The 18,801-nt window shown below is 36.0% G+C and overlaps 1 protein-coding gene across 9 annotated transcripts in view; it reads left to right on the top strand.

Annotated features, from left to right (window-relative positions):
- FAM49A (family with sequence similarity 49 member A) overlaps positions 1 to 18,015 on the top strand; it is a 53,122-nt gene extending 35,107 nt beyond the window's left edge. For 6 of the 9 annotated variants that reach the window (XM_029965807.1, XM_029965805.1, XM_029965809.1 and 3 more), the window contains 9 exons: positions 7,754 to 7,875; positions 8,791 to 8,896; positions 9,662 to 9,798; positions 9,882 to 9,959; positions 10,232 to 10,348; positions 10,444 to 10,523; positions 12,290 to 12,416; positions 14,993 to 15,114; positions 15,850 to 18,015. In XM_029965807.1, coding sequence (XP_029821667.1) covers positions 7,754 to 7,875; positions 8,791 to 8,896; positions 9,662 to 9,798; positions 9,882 to 9,959; positions 10,232 to 10,348; positions 10,444 to 10,523; positions 12,290 to 12,416; positions 14,993 to 15,114; positions 15,850 to 15,913 — 953 coding nt within the window. In that variant the 3' untranslated portion in view covers positions 15,914 to 18,015. Of the gene's footprint in view, positions 1 to 7,753; positions 7,876 to 8,790; positions 8,897 to 9,661; positions 9,799 to 9,881; positions 9,960 to 10,231; positions 10,349 to 10,443; positions 10,524 to 12,289; positions 12,417 to 14,992; positions 15,115 to 15,849 lie in introns of those variants that run through there. The other 3 variants (XM_029965810.1, XM_018088817.1, XM_018088820.1) reach the window with 2 other exon arrangements.
- Positions 18,016 to 18,801: the final 786 nt, after the last annotated feature.

The following is an 18,801-nucleotide window of genomic DNA, read 5'->3' on the forward strand; positions in this document are numbered from 1 at the left end:
CTGCACTTGGAAGCACTGCTTCAAAGAGTCAGCTAGGGTGTATGACTGTAACTGTGTTCATATCTTCTCATCTAGATCATAATAACCTCATTATGAAGAATCAATTTTAATTGATGAAAAAAAGTTAATTGTTAGTTTGGGTTTAGGACAAGGTACTGTGAGCCATGTATCCCTCCTCCACTGTCTATATCACTTGAAAATTTTATTATCATCCTGAGATGACAAACTTTATCCAAACCACCACTTAATTTTTTTTTTTTAATCAAACTTTTGAAGGCCTGGTGTTCTGTGGCTTTGCCAAGGTACTGCGGAAGTTTTCAGCTGATCCGAGGTTCCAGATTTAATCAGCCCCACTGTGGCCTGGACGATAAGAAAGTGTTCCTGACCCAGGCTGCAGGAAAGAGGTAGTCTGGCAGTGGGAAGCCTTGATAGAGGTAGTGATGAGAGGGGAAAATATCAGGTTTGTTGCCTTGGCAGTGAAGGTTGATTTTTGTTCTAAAGGCACATGTCCAAGGACTGAATGTGTTGAAGTACCTTCTCCCAGGGAAGGTCCAGTGGTCAGTGCACACTAGTCAGGCACAACTACATGCAGAGGAATGAAACTGTCACCTCCAAATTTCCGTGGGTTGGTGCTCATGAGTGGAAGTTTAAAATGTTTTTCCTGTGAAATACAGTCCTGGAGGTTTTTATTGACACAAAATCTGTATTGGGTCAAAGAGGTGTGACTGAAGATGGCTGTGGTTGTGCTTTGTTCTCCTTTAATTCTTACAGTACAAAAGGATGCTCTCAGTGGACACAGTTCAGAGTCTGATGTGTCTGGTGTGTGTGGTGTGTGCTTGCTGGACATGTGACTTTCTGTGGCCTGTGCTGTCAGTTGAGCTCATGGGTGAAAATGGTCACTTCAGTTGGCCATTTGGAGGATGAGGGGTATGCTGAGCTGATTTACTGTATTCATTGTTTGCATCAGCATATTGCTTTCTAGGTTTTGTGCACTTTTTCATTAGGCAGGAGCTTAAATCTCAAAGTAAATATGTCAGCACTGCTTCTGAAATGTTTACAGAGGTTTTGGATTCTCCTACCCTGGCATTTTTTTGCTGTTCTTCATTTGGTATGTATTGTATCTGAAAGGAGGGGGTGTGATGTGCTCCCTGCTACGTATACAACGTGCCACACAAATACTGCTTAAAAAGCAAGAAACAGCCTTCTTTCTCCTACGCAGGGGAAGAACAGATACAATATGTCTACGTGCCTCAAAAAAGCAGAGGCTTTAATGTGTTTATGTAAAGAAAGTGGGAAAATAACGTTAAGGTGTCAACTTCATTTGACAGTTGATTTAATCTGTGCTGTTCCCAAAGGGGTCATCCCATGGGTGATGGTTGGCCACATGGTCTCATATCCTTGTGCTAGAATTGAGATGAACAAACACATGATTACACTCATCATGAAGGACAGCTGTGTGGGAAAATTAACTTACTAAGAACTAGACCCCACCAAATTACCACTTTACCTCTCTCCCCCACCTACTAAGTACTCGTCCAGTCAGGTCAGGGTGATGAGGATGATGGTGTGGTTGGAGGAGCCCTAGCAGTGGCACATGGATAGGAACAGAAATGCAGGAGAGGATGGCAAGCACTTGTTTGGATTTAGATTTATTTATGGTTTGGATTTTATTTATTATAGATAACCTATGTCAATATAGTAGCTTTTTATTCTGTTATTTTCCCTTATTATCCTTAACTAATACATTTTAGAGGCAAGGATGAGTTGTTCTGTGCAACAAAAATTAATTTATTTTCTTGTTAGTTGCTCTTCCCCAGAGCAAAATTCTGTTTTGCTGAAAAATTTGAGGAGAACAATCTTGTATTGCATCTTTTGAAAAATTCCATTATGGGTTTTTGTTTGTTTAAAATATACTTAGTGGCAAGTTGCTTTTCATCAGCTGCGTGCTCACTCTGCTCTTGCATATTTTTCACCAGACTGATTTTTTCATATCTAACCTTTCAGCATCTGTTCTATGAAATTCTTGAGGTCTTGAAAAATGGGCAGGTAGAAACAGGAACACTTAGAAAAATTAAGTTTTTTCAATGTATTCTGTTACTTTTTCAAACTCTGCCTTGTGCTATATTTGAAAATGGGAAGGAATCATGAAAAAAAAAGAAGTAAGTTTCAAAATTTCACCTTCCATTTTTTGTTGTTGGTTTTTTGTTTTGTTTTTTTTTTTATTTTTAATAGCTATTTTAATTTTTCCCTAGAAAAGTTTAGGTTAAAAAAAAAAAAGGTTTAAAATCATCTCTTTTCCACTGTTTTCCTGCAGCTGTCCACATCATCAGTTGTAATTCCTTTTGACACCTGTTGCTTACATTATTCTTCAATCCAAACTGGGAATCAGGTTTTGTAACTCCATGGTCATACTTGAAAAAAACTTGAATCCAGCATTAATCGTAGTTAATCTTGTATAGCAAAAGCAATTCTGTTTGCTCCCCAGTATTAATTTTAGAGTTAGGCAGTTACTCTGGATCTGTGCAAGAAGCAATCTGAAGAAACATTAATCCAGCCTTGAAAGCAAATGAGAAATGGGAATTGTGGGCATGTGGGGAATAGTGTTCTCCTATGCAGGTGGAAAAGCCTTTTCATTGAGGTGAATTGCAAACTATATATATTTAGCCAAATTACTCTTTTAAAGGTCTACTGAAAGGTTTACATAAAGAAAAAGAATTTCATACTTCTCGGAAAGTGCACTGTATGGCTGTTTTATACTGGGATCTTGGTGTGGGTATTTTTAATCAAACTGCTGCCTATTGGATTTGATTATATACCACTTACTTTACCTTAAGTTCTTCTTAGCTCTGAACTTGAAAAATAACGTTAGGAAGAGAGAGTGCCTGGCAGGTCTTGAGAGTCCTAGATTTCAGGATTTCACAAGCCCACAGGGTGAATTCTCTTGAAATGGATTTTGTCAGTTTATGAACTGTTTTGTTCTTTAGATGTTGACCTTATTTAAATTAGTCACAGATAAATGAATTCTGGGTATTTGAGCTCTTTGCATAGCAGCTTACAATTGCTCTTTTTTGCAGAAAATCTATTGTCAAATTACTGCTGCCTTTTTCAGGCAGAGTAAACAAATAATTCCACATGAATTCTTGGAAATAATTTGGAGTTTGAGGCAACAACAATTTATTTTGAACCTAAAAGACTAAAGCTTATAGATTATTGAGAGGAGGTGTCCTTAAGGGACATCTACAGTCCCATCCTCTCCTCAAATACCTTTTATAAGACCAAACTCTCTAACCTTAATGTGAGCAGGCTCCTTTTTTTCTTAAATGTTAGCTGGGTGGGCTTGTTACCTGATCCTAATTTAATCTCTCTCATAGCCCCCATGATTCTTATTTTCTAAGATTCCCCCCCATCCCCAGAACGATTAATGAAATTTTCAGTTATTGTTCATGTATGATTAAAAGGGTCTATTATTAGCACATGTCTGGCAGCAAAACAACTGCCCACTTTTCACATAGTAGGATATTAATTAATACCCTTACTGCACAGGCAGCAAGGCTGGGGATATGATCTGGACCCAGCCTGCAGGAAGTTACACTCACCTCCTGTGCAGAATGCCCTAAGCAGGAGCTACAGCTCAGCTGAGAGGCTGGGTGTCCATTCATGTCCACCACAGAGCTGAGCCCAGTGCTGACATCCTTGGCACAGCACTCTGCCTGTAGGATAAAATTCAAAAACCCATTGTAGCCTGGGTAGGGTACTGGTGCTGTCCAGTACTAGGGTTTTTTAATATATGGAGTATAGCAGGTTCTGGCACCCTCTAAAGTGCATTACTCACTGTAATTGTAATGCCTTTGCTCTTTTCTAGGAGTTTTTCATCTAATTTTGTGCCAAATTGGCATGGAAAAAAAATATTGTCATGGTTACAAACTTGAAATAGGACTTTAGCATTATGCAGTTAAATATGTGTACTGCTCTCTTAACTGGCTGGCTGATGGAATTATTGGCCACCTTCAGCAGATGACATGAAAAGCTGAAAGCAGAGCCTGTGAGAGCTCTTGTTTAACTCGCTTACTTTTGCTATGGTATTGAGGCCAGAAGGGTATGGTATTTTTATGACAAATATGATTCCATATTCACTGAAATGGAAGCACTAACCATCCTCAGTGGGAATCTTCTTAACCACCTGAGAGTGGAATAAACTTCTGAGCTTTTAGTCTGCGTTTCAGATTGAGAAAGGGGGTGTGAGTTTGAAGTGCTTCTTTTAGTACTGTTTTGTTATCTCTTCATTAAAATTAATTACTGAGATACCATTATCCTTCATTTTTTATTGATAAAGGCTTCATATCCTTTCTATATTTAATCTGGTCCTATGAGTACTACTGTCTTACCTCCCTAGCAGTTTCTAATGCACATTTGGTGAAGGATGAGATAGATACCTTGTGCTGCTGGAGGGGTTTTCTGAAACAAGTGACAGTTATTTTTCTAAGAAAATAATGAAGATCCCACTTTCATGCCTGAAAGTAAGTATTTCATTCACCTGAAATACTTAATGCATCCACAAATGGATTGTGTTGGATCCAGCTTTCCTCCTTGTTTTTATGAAGTGCAAAGTGCCATCCAAAACATGGTACAGACCATGCATAAAGGTGAAAGAGAGCATGTGTTCATGGAAGGGATGAATTATCATGTCCAGGTTATTTCTGATGGAGCCAATAGAACTGCATTTCTCTCCAGAGCTAAAATTTTGAGATTTTGCTGATAGAATCTGTATATGGAAGATTCAAGCCTCCACTAGGATTCATGTAGTTGTTGGGTTTAGGGTTCACATTAGAAATATTTGGCCAAAGGGAGATAAAGGGGCTTTCTATTTTGTCTTATTAAAGACAGCATGCTCTGAATGCTACTCATGAGTACTCCAAAAACTCAGACTTGAAATCAAAGTCTGGTCATTATGGTAGCTTATTACTAAGAAGGCCTGCATCCAGCATGAGTTAGTCAGTGGCAGTGGTTTTATTTATAAATGGGCTCAGATTGCTTAAGTGTGCACTGGTTCTGTGGTGGCATGAGGATAAGTGGTGAGCGCTGCCAGGCGGTGATCCCATACAGTAAGTCAGGACTGGTATTTTTTAGTTCAGAACAGAGAAACAGGCTTTGGTATCATTGGAATGGAAAGCCGGTTTTAAAAGCCAAAATCTGCCATGAGGTCTCTGTTCCTTTTAGTTCTTGTTGCTGTTTTTATTGTTGTTGTTGACAGTAGGATAAAATTGTTTTCAAAGTGATCCACTGAAGTTAATTTAGCTGACCATTTTTGGCAGGATCTTCATGTAAAATCCCTTTTGAAACATGGCCACGGTCTTTTCAGAACATCTGTTTGCATAACATGTATTTCATAAATAAGGTGCATGTTTTTTTTTAAAAGCCTGAATCATCCTCCCTACCTTTATTTTTAAGCTAAACATTTCCAGCATAAATATAAACAGCTTCTGCAAATGCAAGCTAAGCCTGTTGCTCTGTAGCCTTTGCAGCCCTATTCTTCTCCCTTCTCTTTCTTTCCCATCTCCCACACACCTGCCTTCCTCTTGCTCCTACTTCCCCAGGTGCTGTGATACTACAGAAAGCTCAATGAGTTTCAAATATTCCTCCTTCCCCAACTCCAAAAGATAAATTTGAAAAATATTTACAATAAAGGGTGTAACTAAAGGCATTTTGAAGTCCAAAAGTGCTGAGCAATGTGTAGCATTTACATCCCTCTTAGGCACTAATTTTTTTTAAGCAAAGAAATTGTGAAAAGTAACATAAAAGTACTTTATTAACCAACAAGGTTAACAACATGCTTCACATGCAAATTTCACATTCATGAACTGCATTATCAAGTTATTTTTCTCTTTGGTGTTAGTATTCACTGAAAATGTTATTTTAATTAACTTTTATTTAACTATTAAAATATAGATACTGATTTATGTGCAACTCTTACCTTTCCCTACTCTGTTGTTATATGATTGGTAGCTACTTAGCAAGATCACCGCTTTCCTCATTAAATTCAGAAGGGTTTTCTGTTTTGCTTGTTTATCACAAGGTGACAGACCCCTTCGAGTGTATACCTGAGATTTCTTGCAGCTTGAGGAAAGAAGCAGTCTGGAACACTGTAAACTTATTGTAACTGATAGACTGTTTCAACATCCATGTCCCAGATGGGATTTTCCTGTGAGGTTTTTCCCTTTAATGCTACTTTCCCTCACTTTTTGAAAGATAATGGAATTTTTTAGTCACGTGAAGTATTTTGGCTATGAAACCCAGCTAAGTAAGCCCAGCTTATGTTTGCTTTCACTTTTTAAATAAGATTAAGGAAAACTTCCAGAATAAAAGGAAAGTCAAATCAATGTTGTTTTATGTTGCCAGTCTCATGGGACTCATGATGCCATAAGAATATAGGAAAGATTTTAAGTGCTAGTTGCTTCAGAGCTACAGACATGTAAATCTCAGCCATTTGTGTCCCCTTCATGCAAGGTCCATAGATAACTTGAAACATCTAAACAAATTATCCTCACCTGAAACATCATGGAGAGGGTGACTGTTCTTTCCATACACTCCAATGTGAACTTGGTTCATTTGCTTCTGATGGGGGCTGGGTAAATCAATCCTGTACTGATACATGGGTATAAAAATGTGTCTGTTGTCTTAAGAAGAGTGATAAGACTAAACAGAAAAAGTATTTTTAATAATTCTTGTCTACTAATATAGAGATGTGTACTGTAGCTCGTCTTAACTGATGAGTTTTGAAGTTATCTCGTTCTTTTTAATTCAAACAAATAGTCACTAAGTTCTAAGATTCACCTTCAAAGTAATTTTTTCCTTCCCTAAAAATTAAAATTCTATCTTTACAAGCTAATACAAAACTAAGTAAAAAAAAAATAGTTGTATCTCTGTAGAAATCTACTGGGGCAATGTCATTGCAATCCCATATATAAGTCATCTAGTCTTTGGTCAGTGCTTGTCATCTTTATGTTTTAAAGCAAGAGAAGACTTGTCTAACATGCCTATGTTCTGGTCATAACATCACTCCTTGGTGTCACATTGCTGTGTAAATCCCATAGGATTAGATTTGAATGGGAAAATTGATCTACTTTCAAATGTCATTTCTCTGAACAATAAAGGTCTACAGGTCACTCCCACCCTGAAAACTGATTATTGGCAGATCTGGATTTATTTTAGTGGCAGAAATGATCTCTGGCATACTGAGAAAAAATGTATTTTTAACAGTAGCGTATCTGTGTTTTACAAAAGGAGAAATAAATTACCCTAGTTAAGGAAACCTGGAGCAAAGTCAAAGTGGAGTAATATCCCACTGCTCCGACCATTGAAAGGCCTGATTTTATCCCCAAGCTGCAAGAAAAGTGAACAATTCTTTGTAATTGAGCTGTGGAGCTCATAAAAGAGAGGGACTGATGCGTTATCCTATTTTCTAATAACATTGCTTTATGATACTGCTGCTCTTTAAAATGCTGCATTTTGAGAAGAGGCATTATGAGCCAGAGCATACAAAAACTGTACTATTTTTCCTTCCTTGCTATAAAAAGCAGAGACTTGGATGTTAGCAGAATGGCAGTGCAGTATAATTGTATATTTAAAAAAATCTACATCAGTATGGAGTTACTCATAGTCAAGCTGGATATAGTGTTAAGTAGAACTGAGTAATCTTGCCATTTGTATTGCAGCTTCCTTTTAACTTTGTGCATTTTGCTTTTCTGTTTCTTAGATGCACAGCCCACAGATGGAGAAAGGGAGGTATGGAATCAGATCAGTGCAGTTTTACAGGACTCGGAAAGTATGCTTGCAGACCTTCAGGCTTACAAAGGAGCAGGACAAGAAATTAGAGATGTATGTTTGTTAATGAGAGTTCTTTGGAAGCAAAATCAAGCAAAACTCAATGTGTCCCTAGCTTCTGTTCTCTATCCAAGGACATTGAATGAATTTATATGAAAGTCTCATTAAAATTGTATTTATAAAATACGTTACAGATTATGCATAATATTCAATATAAATACCTAATGTGAAGTCATTAAATGATGTCTGTTGGAAATTCTTTTGGATTTTCTGTTAGTAATTAGTAATTATTTTTCACTTTAAGAAACACCATTTTATATACCCTGTTTCATGTATCTCCTAGTAGAGAAGTTGAGGACATAGAAGAAATAATACTTGGATGTTAGAAACACATGACAAAAGTATTTGTTCTTCTATGTAAGTGGAATAATGAACCACAGTAAATTTTAACCTTACATCCACTTTTTTCTGTGAAACTGGTCCTGAAGTACAGTTTTGAACTGTAACTTACAATTTTTCCTCAGGTGACCAAACCTTTTCCTGCATCAGCTTTGCAGTTACTGTTACTGTGAGCTGTTGATTACTTAAGAACTTCAAATGTTGAAGATCTCAAAATCATCAAAACCTTGAATAAAAGGCTACTTCTGTAACCAGTAGTCATATAAAAGGCTTTTTACCTGGTGCTTTTACAATAGTTCTGTTCCTAAGAGAATACACTAGAGCATGTTTCCCTATGTCAGTGGTGCACTGTAATGAATGATTTTAAATCGGTATGTTACAGGGGGACAGGGAAGGTGGAAAACATGGTATTTTTTTTAATTATTAATTTTCTGTTCCTATGTAATATAATTTCTCAGAATTGTTCTGTTTTACAATACTTTCTTTCTAAAATAATGTAGAAAAATTACAGACTGCCTTTTGCTTGTTATTTGTTTATCACAGTTCTTTACAGTAATATTTTCATTTCAGGCAATACAAAATCCCAATGATATCCAGTTGCAAGAAAAAGCATGGAATTCAGTCTGTCCTCTGGTTGTAAGGCTGAAGCGCTTTTATGAGTTTTCACTCAGATTAGGTGAGCCCTGTTTTAGTATGTTTGTTTAATAGGTTATTTATATATAGCAAAATAGAAACTTTCTTTATACACAGACTTTTAAAGAATTAATATTCTTTCTGTTTGATATCAGCAGACATTTAACTGCATTACATTTGTCAAGGCATATTTTTAATCTTAATTTAACTTTGTCATCTCTATAAACACAAAAAATTATATAATTGCTCTTTGAATTAAGACTCTGGAAGAGAAAAAGTTTGCAAGAGTATATGTATGAAGTGGAAGAGCTCCCAATGCAAGGGAATTCTACAGCATCCTGCTAACTAAGTCTTTCACTTTTTGAGTTATGCTGGTAATTATAGCCACAAGAGCTGATTTATATTACTATCAGTGCCTAGGAGTACACTTTTAGTAACAGAGATGCCAGAATAATCTATACTGAGCTGATGGCTAATTGGGGAAGATGAAAGAGAAAGAGTTGAATATCTTGAATGAATATAAGAGTTGAATGCAAGAAAAATACTTCCTCTAGAATTCTTGATAGGGATCCCAGATAAAGGGAAAAGAGCTCAGTGATACAAAATGGAGAGAAAATGGCAGAGCCTGAAGAGGCAGGTGTCTTTGACTAATGTTTCTCACTTTAGGATAGTAAGAAAAAGCATTTCTGTTAGGGCTCTGCATGTTCAGAGGGTTCCTTCCCTTCAAAAGTAGTATATTTAGATATGCACTTAAAACTTTGTCATAATGTGGACTGATTAGAATTTGTGCTTCTGATTTTATATTCAGAGAAAGCTCTGCAGAGCTTACTGGAATCATTGACCTGCCCTCCTTACACTCCGACTCAGCACCTGGAACGGGAACAGGCTCTAGCAAAAGAGTTTGCAGAAATATTACATTTTACTCTTCGTTTTGATGAACTTAAGGTTAATAAAATCTTTTAATACATTTTGATTTTGCCATGTGTTTTGAACCAAAACTGATTATTTCCTATTTGTCTTCTTGAAAGATGAGAAACCCAGCAATTCAGAACGACTTCAGTTATTACAGGCGGACAATAAGTCGCAACAGAATAAACAACATGCATGTAAGTAAATAAACTCTGATCTGCTGCTCACACTGAGGTATTTATCAGGATACATTTATGCCATTTATAGTAAAGTTTTTGCTTTTGATTCGCTAGCTGTCGTGTTCTCTCCTTCACACTGAGAGTTAATCAGCAGTCCGGATGAAGTGATTAGAGTGGAACTATTCATGCAACAATCTGCTTGCTGACATGAACATGTACTGTATCTTTTTCTTGCTGCTGGCAAGATTTTAAAGAGCTTTACTGACTGTTTTTTCTCCTGTTTTCATCAGCTAGACATTGAGAATGAAGTGAACAATGAAATGGCCAATAGGATGTCCCTGTTTTATGCAGAAGCCACACCAATGCTGAAGACACTCAGTAATGCAACGACACATTTTGTATCAGAAGTAGGTAATGGGGGAGAAAGGTCTAACACAGGCATCCTTGATTTTAATTTTGCATGATGGTTTACTGAACATGGACTTCTTTTTTCACCTTCCAGAACAAAACATTACCAATTGAAAATACGACGGATTGTCTAAGCACTATGGCCAGTGTATGTAAAGTCATGTTGGAAACACCGTAAGTTTTATCTTAAATCTTGGGGGTTTTGTATGAGAGAAACCTGTATTGTATTTTAAGTTGCCACCTGGAGCACCTCAGTTTTTTCCAATAAAATCTGTATCTTTGCCTTAAGTTGTTACCACTTTTTGTACACAAAGCACAACCTGGTATTAGAAAGCCTTGCCTCCTATTTTAACCACCTTATGATGTTTTTCGTGAATCAGCATTGAGTTTTGTTCGAGGGAGCTTACATGGTCAGCCTGCATTTCAACAAAAGGTTAAAATATGAGTGGAATCTCATGCACTCATAGGCTTCAGTGTCCGTGTCTTGTCTAGCCTGGCCCATAGGCCAACTGCTACCCCCTGTTTGCCCGTGCTGCTCAATTATTAGCACACAGAGGCAAGATTTTGGCTCTTCCACGCAGAGCTGTAGCAAATGATACACAAGGACTATTTCAAGGATCATTGAAGTAGATATTTTTTTGGATGCAACCATCTTATTCTAGGTATGAAAAAATTCAACTGTATGATTTTTTCATTCATATGAATGTATTCAGCTATACAGTTGTGTTCATATCTACTGGTGTAGATAATAGCCAGTGGGGTTGTTTATTATTGTTTTGCTGTGCATTTAGCAGAGTGTTTTTTAGGTTAGATGTCTCTTTAGTGGAAAACACATACCAGATAGAGCCAAAGTAGAGTTTTCTGCCTTTGAATCATTTGCTCATGGTGCCATGGAAAAGGCAGAATTTCTGAGGTTTGTTTATGAAAATTCTGGAGAAGTATATGTTGGGGCAGGACTCATCTCACAATCCCAGGACATCGTAGGAGTAGTAATTGAAAAGTAGCCTTATGTGTCAGCTCTTTTTTTGGCCAAAGAAGAGAAACAAAGTTGTGAGTCATCTGCTAGAAGATTATCTGATATTTAATTCTAATTTTGGGATAATCAAGCATTATCACATCAAAATGTCTGTAGCCTTTAAATCTGTTCATGTTATGATGCTGTGTAAGAATAAAAGTTCAAATTGGAAACTGAGAGGTACTGTAGTACAGATTTTAATATTTTTTAATGTCATTTAAGTGAAAAAATCAGGTTTTGTATTGAAAATAAATTGATATTTATATTGAAATATTTCTACATATTATTTATATTTATAAATTAATTTATATTGAAATGAATTTTCTGTTGAAATTAATGACACTAAACAAATCTATGTATTATCTACTCAAAATAATATTTGTTAGAATAAATATGATAATTTCTTTTTTTCCCAGTTTCTATTTTTCTCTGCTGCAGTTCATTTTTCATTTCCTGACAATGGTTTCAGGGATTACAGCCTAGAGGGGCTGTCTTAACAGTGCCATCCATACTCTTATGAAAAGTCAGAGAAAAACTCTGGAATTAATTCAGACGAGTCCTCTCTAGTGGTACTTCATACTGAGACTCCAGTGTGTTGGGTCTCTGAAATTAAACAGAAGTATGATCAGTCTCCATCATATTTCATGAAGTTTTCTGTGAAGTTATCATCACGTACATTTTGTGAAGTGAGGATCTCAGCTGTGCATGAGTATTAGCAGAGGTTTACATCTCTCTGTTTGCTTTCTAACCATTCTTCTAAATTGACAAGGGCTTATGATACTCAAAGATCTTTGAAGTCTTACTAAGGTGCATCTTCAGCCTTAAAATACACTTTTGGTTCAGATTTCATGCACTCACTGTCTAATTTTTTTAAATTGCCTAGTAAAAGTCAAGACTGTTTGTTTTCTTTTGTTCTGTTTTCCAGAGAGTATAGGAGTAGATTCACCAGTGAAGAGACCCTTATGTTCTGCATGCGAGTAATGGTGGGAGTTATTATTCTGTATGATCACGTTCATCCTGTGGGAGCTTTCTCAAAGACATCAAAGATTGATGTAAGAGATGCTTTTCTTTAATACTCTGTAGGTTTGGGAATACTAGTCTGCAACTCTCTTTCAGCACAAGCTTATGACTTGGTACAAATAATTTTAATTCCTTTTGGATGGCAAAATTTAGAATTTGTCTTCACCTGTGTACTTTAATACATCAGTTTGTTTGAAAGTAAAATAAGGATCAACTTTTTTTCTTTGCATTTTCTTACAGATACAGATAATAATTTTTTTTTGTTAGCTCTGCTTTCTTGCCAAGTGTATAGTTACAGTAAAATAATTTTTTATTACATCTACCCGGGAATATGGTCCATGGTCATAATTTTTTTTAATCATGTATTTTATTGACCCTGAAATGCTCTTTTTGGCAGTAGTTCTCTTGTAAATAAGTAGATATTCAACATTGTCTCTGCTTTGTGTGAGATCTGAAGTAGCAGAACTGAAATGTTACTGTTGTAATGCTGATAATGATCCTTCAGTTTTAGCATTAGCATGGCCAGTCACAGGGAAATCAACCTTATTTTTCCATTTGAAAAATTGCAAGCACACATAAAAAAAGCACTCTTATTTTTTTCTATATGTTTTTACAAACCTAAATCTTATGCATGACGTCTTTCATCAGAAATAATCTCTTATTCATGAAAAAAGATGCCAAGTCTTTCCCTTTACAAGACAACTCGCTTCAAAAGAAAAGAAAAAACATATATATTATTGCCCTCCATGACCCTGGGTCTTCATTAGCATTTTGCATCTGCAGATACCAGTGTTTTGCCACATCTCCTCTTTGACTCTATGCAGAGGGAAAGATGTGTCACAGAGAGGTGAATTGATCTGCTCAAGGTCATGAAGCAGATGGAGAGTGGGACTTGAATGCAGATTTCCTGACTGCCAGTTCAGTTTCTTGCCTACAGAGATAACAAAAGTGAAATTTTGATAGGACCAAATATACAGTGTGTGTACTTTGTTTTTCACATTTATCCTAAAGCCCTGTAATCTTACAGTAAAGTTATGGAGAGGCAAATGGGAAGCGGGAGATGGATGACTCAGGTTTTTTTTAATGACTACATGGTCCTAAATCTTCACTAAAACTAATTAGTTTAGTGATTCTTCTCAAATTAAAACATCTTCTAATACTTCAGATGATGAGTTTGTTTTACTGTGGAAAACAGTTCTTTTCTCCCACTTCTTGGGAGCCATTTCAAGAGAATTTCAGGGACAGTGGAGTATATTACCCTTTCCTTACTCTTTCAAAACTGGAGGCTGTATTTCAAGATGTTAATTACGGGCTCCTAGCTTAGGCAGCCTGATAGCTTCTCTTTTTGACTGTTCTAGGGATTCTGATTCTAACAAAAACGAAAAAGAACTGTTTGAATTTTCATCCCCTTTGAGGGGGATCTGAGAGGACATGTACACCTCTACTGAGTGATGTGCATATAGTCTTGAGTGTCGCTGGTTTGGGAACAGTAGCGGTGTCACTTCAAAACATGTGGTGCTACCCAGAGAGTTTCATCTGATCTGCTATTTGCAAAGCTGATTATGCTTTCCAGGTAGAAATGAACCAACTGAGCAATAATCAGTGTCTGTTAGGCTGGTCACTGCCAAGGAGGCTGAACTACTTTGCTGAGTAATTTTTGTTGGCAAATAAATGGACCCTGACTTCAGTTAAGTTTTTCATCAACCACTTCCTTAATAAGGCAGAGGTGCCTTTTAACTACAAAGAAAATACTGGTGCATAGATTTAGCACTCTAACGTGACCTGGAAAATTAGAAGATTCAGATCTTGAGTCAACCATGCCTTTATCTGTCATTTTGAATAAGATAGAATTCATCTAGACTAATTTCTGGATACCTTTATTAGATGTCTTCATAGCAGTGGGAAGAAATAGGTACTTCTGGGGCATAATTCATTACATATAAAAGTGTATTCTGAATAGGTTAGAGAGATTTCTTGTTTCTCTCTATTGAATAGATAGGGAGTCTGTAGAGTGGGTCAAATGAGTTCTACCCCTGCTTTCTCTGCTTCATTTCCCTTTTTGTAAATTTGGACAGAGTTTCAGCCTGTTTTTTGCAGTCTCTACAAAGATGTTCATCCAGTGTAGTGTTTAAAGTCAACATCATGGACTTCTTATCTCAGATTAAATTTGTAACCCCTTGTTATGAAAATAATCATAAGATGTCACCAGTTAAATTTACAACTAAAAACTGAATACTGAAAATTACTTCCTTGTCTTCAAAAATAAAAATAAAAGTCGAAGTTAAAACATCTCTTCTAATAGTTGCTAACAACGAGATGGAACTCCCCAAATCTTTTTTTTTTTTAACTTGTATCAACTGTTCTTAATTTTTTTTTCTAACTTGGAATTGGAGAAATCATATTCAAGTGAAAATATATATATACTTGATATGTAATTTACTCTCTACAAATGCTTATTAAAGGAGATGTTTTCTCCAAAGTTGGGTTTTTAACTTAGATATAATTGTTAATAAGTTTTAATGCTTTTATTGTGTCATATAAAGCAGCATTAACACTCAGTAGGAAAAAAACCCTGCCTGTCTATGGTGAAATTTTTCCTTGTTTTCAGCTAGTGCAGTTCATATATTATTGTTCAATAGTGGCATGCTTCTGTTCCCAGATGAAGGGATGCATAAAAGTTTTAAAGGAACAACCACCTGACACTGTGGAAGGACTTCTGAATGCTCTCAGGTATGTATGGAATAATTGTGTGATTCAGCCTTAGAAAGTTCTCTCTTTATAATTAAGACTCTTCACCTTAGAAACTTGATTTATTAAGATTGTCCTTTGAGGTTTGCCTTCGTTACCTGGAGTTTTCTTAAGTAGCATTCATTTCTCTCAGTTTCATTTCAGTTGGATAAGCAAGGATTATAAATATTGTCAACAGTGTATCTAAGCTAAGATTTGTTATATAAAATGCCCCAGCAACTAGAACATTTTAGAAGCCAAGTGTAGGATTTCTATTTCTCAAACTTGGAAAAAAAACCAATAAAGCTCTTCAGTCTTCCCAGGACATTTAAGAAAGCTGCTTTAAGTAATAGATTATGCCAAAAGTTAGTCTGGATTCCTAAGTGCTTTTAATATTTACCATATTTCTTATGTCTTTCCATGATTTTGCTTCTTTTGAGGCTTTTAACTGGGAAAAAAAAAGGGAGATAATTTTGACCCAAATTATGACAGTGTTGTAGGCGGGTAGCAAACAGAATTTAGCCACAATTCTCCATCTTTTAGAAGGGAATAATTTATTGCAAAGAGTGTTTAGAAGATGAAGAGCACCAGACTATTACCAGTTAAATTCCGGTGAAACATGTAAATTCCTCCTTTGTGAAACTAAACTGTGCTGATTTCAAAAAGGGGCTTCAAGTTTTCAGACTTCCCTAATGCCCATTCATTTTATAAAATATTGTTTTAACTTGTAATTTCTAGGTTCACTACAAAACACCTGAATGATGAATCTACTTCAAAACAAATTCGAGCTATGCTGCAGTAGTATCCTGAGACAAGTAGATGTTTGTATTGATCACAGAAGATGTGTATGTTTACATAATTTAATACAGTTTGATGTTAATACTTGTGTGTATTTACATAACCATTTTCTTCACATTGCTAAAAATATATGAATCTGTTCATAACCTGACTGACTTCATATAGTGCAACCTGTTTTTATGCTAGGCTTTGTCTTCTGACCTTTAAAATACTTTTTTACTTAGATACTTCAGTTATGACAGTTTATCTGTGCATTTTAATCCTTAAACACCTTCTCTATCAGAGAATTAAGTAGTAGTGAAGACAAAATGGAAATCAAATAAACTGAAATGTCAAAGGTACCACAAAAAAGGAACTTTGAAGAAGGAGAAAGTTAACAAGAGGGAAAGGAAAATTCATTGGATGTGTTATAAGAACATGTGCATAGTTTTTTGGTCAGTTTTAGGATCTCATCAATCTACTATGAATAGGACAATACCTGAATGTTCATCACTCTCATAAAACACATTGTCTTTCCTGTAATAAGTGGAGATCCACCTAATTTTAAGAATTATGTGGTGGCTGTCATCCAAAAATGTATTGCAAAGAGATAATTTTACCTTTTTAATTAAGTATAATGTACCTTTCAACAATTGAGGAAATTAATATCCTTTTTCAGATTCAATATAAATAAACAGAAAATGTGTTTAAAGACCATTGATAAATTTTGAAAAGTCTGAATAATTTTATTAGATTTAGAAAGAAAAGGGAAAATACTAATGCCTTGACTTAACTGGACAGAGTTTGTCAGTGTAAATTTATCAGAATGAACATTAGCTCTTTGGCAGCTCTAGCTGGTAAGTAATTTTTTTGCTGATCTAAACTGGGACACTCTTCTGTAGCAGCAAATTTCCCTAGTGTCAAATTGGCCTCATCAAACTAGGGATGATATAAATTTAAGAGCTGAGCTGTTCTTAGGAACTCAAGTTCCTTACAATGTTATTCATTAGATGATTCAGAGTCAACACAGAAATATTTGTCAGCTGACTGCTCTTCATTGGTTTTTGAGATGTGATTGATACTTCAAGGAGTTGAGTTCCTTGCTGCGTTGTTTGTTCTTACTTTCTAGTAAATTTTCCAGTAAATGGAATAGAAATACTTTGCCAAAAGCAGCAAAGTGCTCATGCTCTGTTAAGTGTGTGTCTTCTGGGTGGTCTGCAGTTGCTGTACATATTTTTGCAGAGGTCACGTTCTGAAAATGTGTTTGATTTTGTGTACTTTGCTTGCATTATATGTGTGAAAACTCCAGTGCTTGTGCACAGATTCAGATTTACATTTGCTTATTCCTGTGTACATATATCAGGGTTTGTATGCTTTCACTGGAATTTTCATGCATATCACTTCTAAAAACATTACCTTAAGACTTTGAAGATGCATTTGGTCTGCTGAAACTTGGCTGCGCTGTGACAAATTGTATCATTGAACTCAGTTCTTAAACAGTATTAATATCACAAGTTCTCTGGAATAGGGATTGACTTAAGAGTTTATTTCTGAGCAGAACAACCACTATAATGTTTCTCAGACCTGATCAGAACCCACAGGTGCCAACATCATACATGTGGTGATACTGGACAGCACCACATCTCCAGCATTCCTGTCACACGCCTGCGGTTGCAGCAGCCGATCACTGTGTTGTCGGGAACAGAATTAGAACTCACATTAGTTTTTGTTGGTTCTTTTTTCTGGAAGCAATGATCACACTGTTTTTTCCCAGTAGTAAATCCACTGTTTACAAGCTCCATTTTTAATGAGAGGACATTTAAAAAGGTATATTAGAGAAAATCCTGCTTTGTTCATAGTCACTTCCAGTTAGGTGAATCTAGGTGGATGACAGACCATTCTGTTGAGCTTTGAAGTTAATACATGCTTACCTGCAATTATTTGTCAAACAATGAAGTCTTCTCTTTAAGTAGCCCAGAGAAAAGCTATTTGTCACTTGTATAATAAAAGTGTAAACCTTAAATCATTCCGTGAGTTGTCATGTGCTGTTTGCTGAAGTCACAGAATTTCTTTGCCTGCTTTGATGTTTTTGTACAGAAGTTTGTTTGGAATAATAAAAAGTTTGGTACAGTAAGCATTGGGACTCTCTGTGTTTAGAGACAACATAAACAGATTGTGAAATACCTCATTTAGTGTTCTTGACACTTGTCTGTCATCTTGATAAGGGGAAAATATTGATATTGCTGAGGGCATGAATCTCTTTTCTGTGACTTTTATATCTTCACATTAGTCATACTAGCCTATGGTGGCCATCTCAGGTTTGTGTTTACAGTCAGTAAGGTCACCAGAGGATGATTGATTTAATCATAAGGTAAGTGCAAATGAATTACTTTTGGAAGAAGAGCTGTGTAGACTAATGGTCAAAGTTATTGTTCTCCATTTTGATGGTGTTTCTTCTTATTTTGTCTCATCATTATGTAAGAATACATGTTTGTAGTATGATAAATATTTAAGCCTTGTAGTGATAGCACTTCGGAATGTTCATAAATGACTGTGAACAGTTTGGGTCAGAAGAGCCCTACAAATTTGCTAGTTTTGTGGTGGAAGAAAATACTATTTTAGAGTGGTATGAATTTGAAAGACTAAAGTTTGTCACTTCAAATGAATGTGTTTGAAACATAATTTATGACTTCTAGGTAGATTTAGGAAAACTCTGCACCATTTTTTCATACCATATCTGAACGAAAGCAGTCCAGGTGTCCAATTCTCAGTCTGTCAAGGTCCCTCTGCATGGCAACAAAATCATCTGGTGTATCAACAACTCCTCACAGTTTTGTATCATCTGCAAAATTCCTGAAGGTACACTCTGCCCTGCCCTCTGCATCACTAACGAAGATGTTAAATGGTATTGGT

Source organism: Manacus vitellinus, unplaced genomic scaffold (genome assembly GCF_001715985.3).
Source record: "Manacus vitellinus isolate BGI_N305 unplaced genomic scaffold, ASM171598v3 scaffold_11_pilon, whole genome shotgun sequence".
Classification (NCBI taxonomy): Eukaryota; Metazoa; Chordata; class Aves; order Passeriformes; family Pipridae; genus Manacus; species Manacus vitellinus.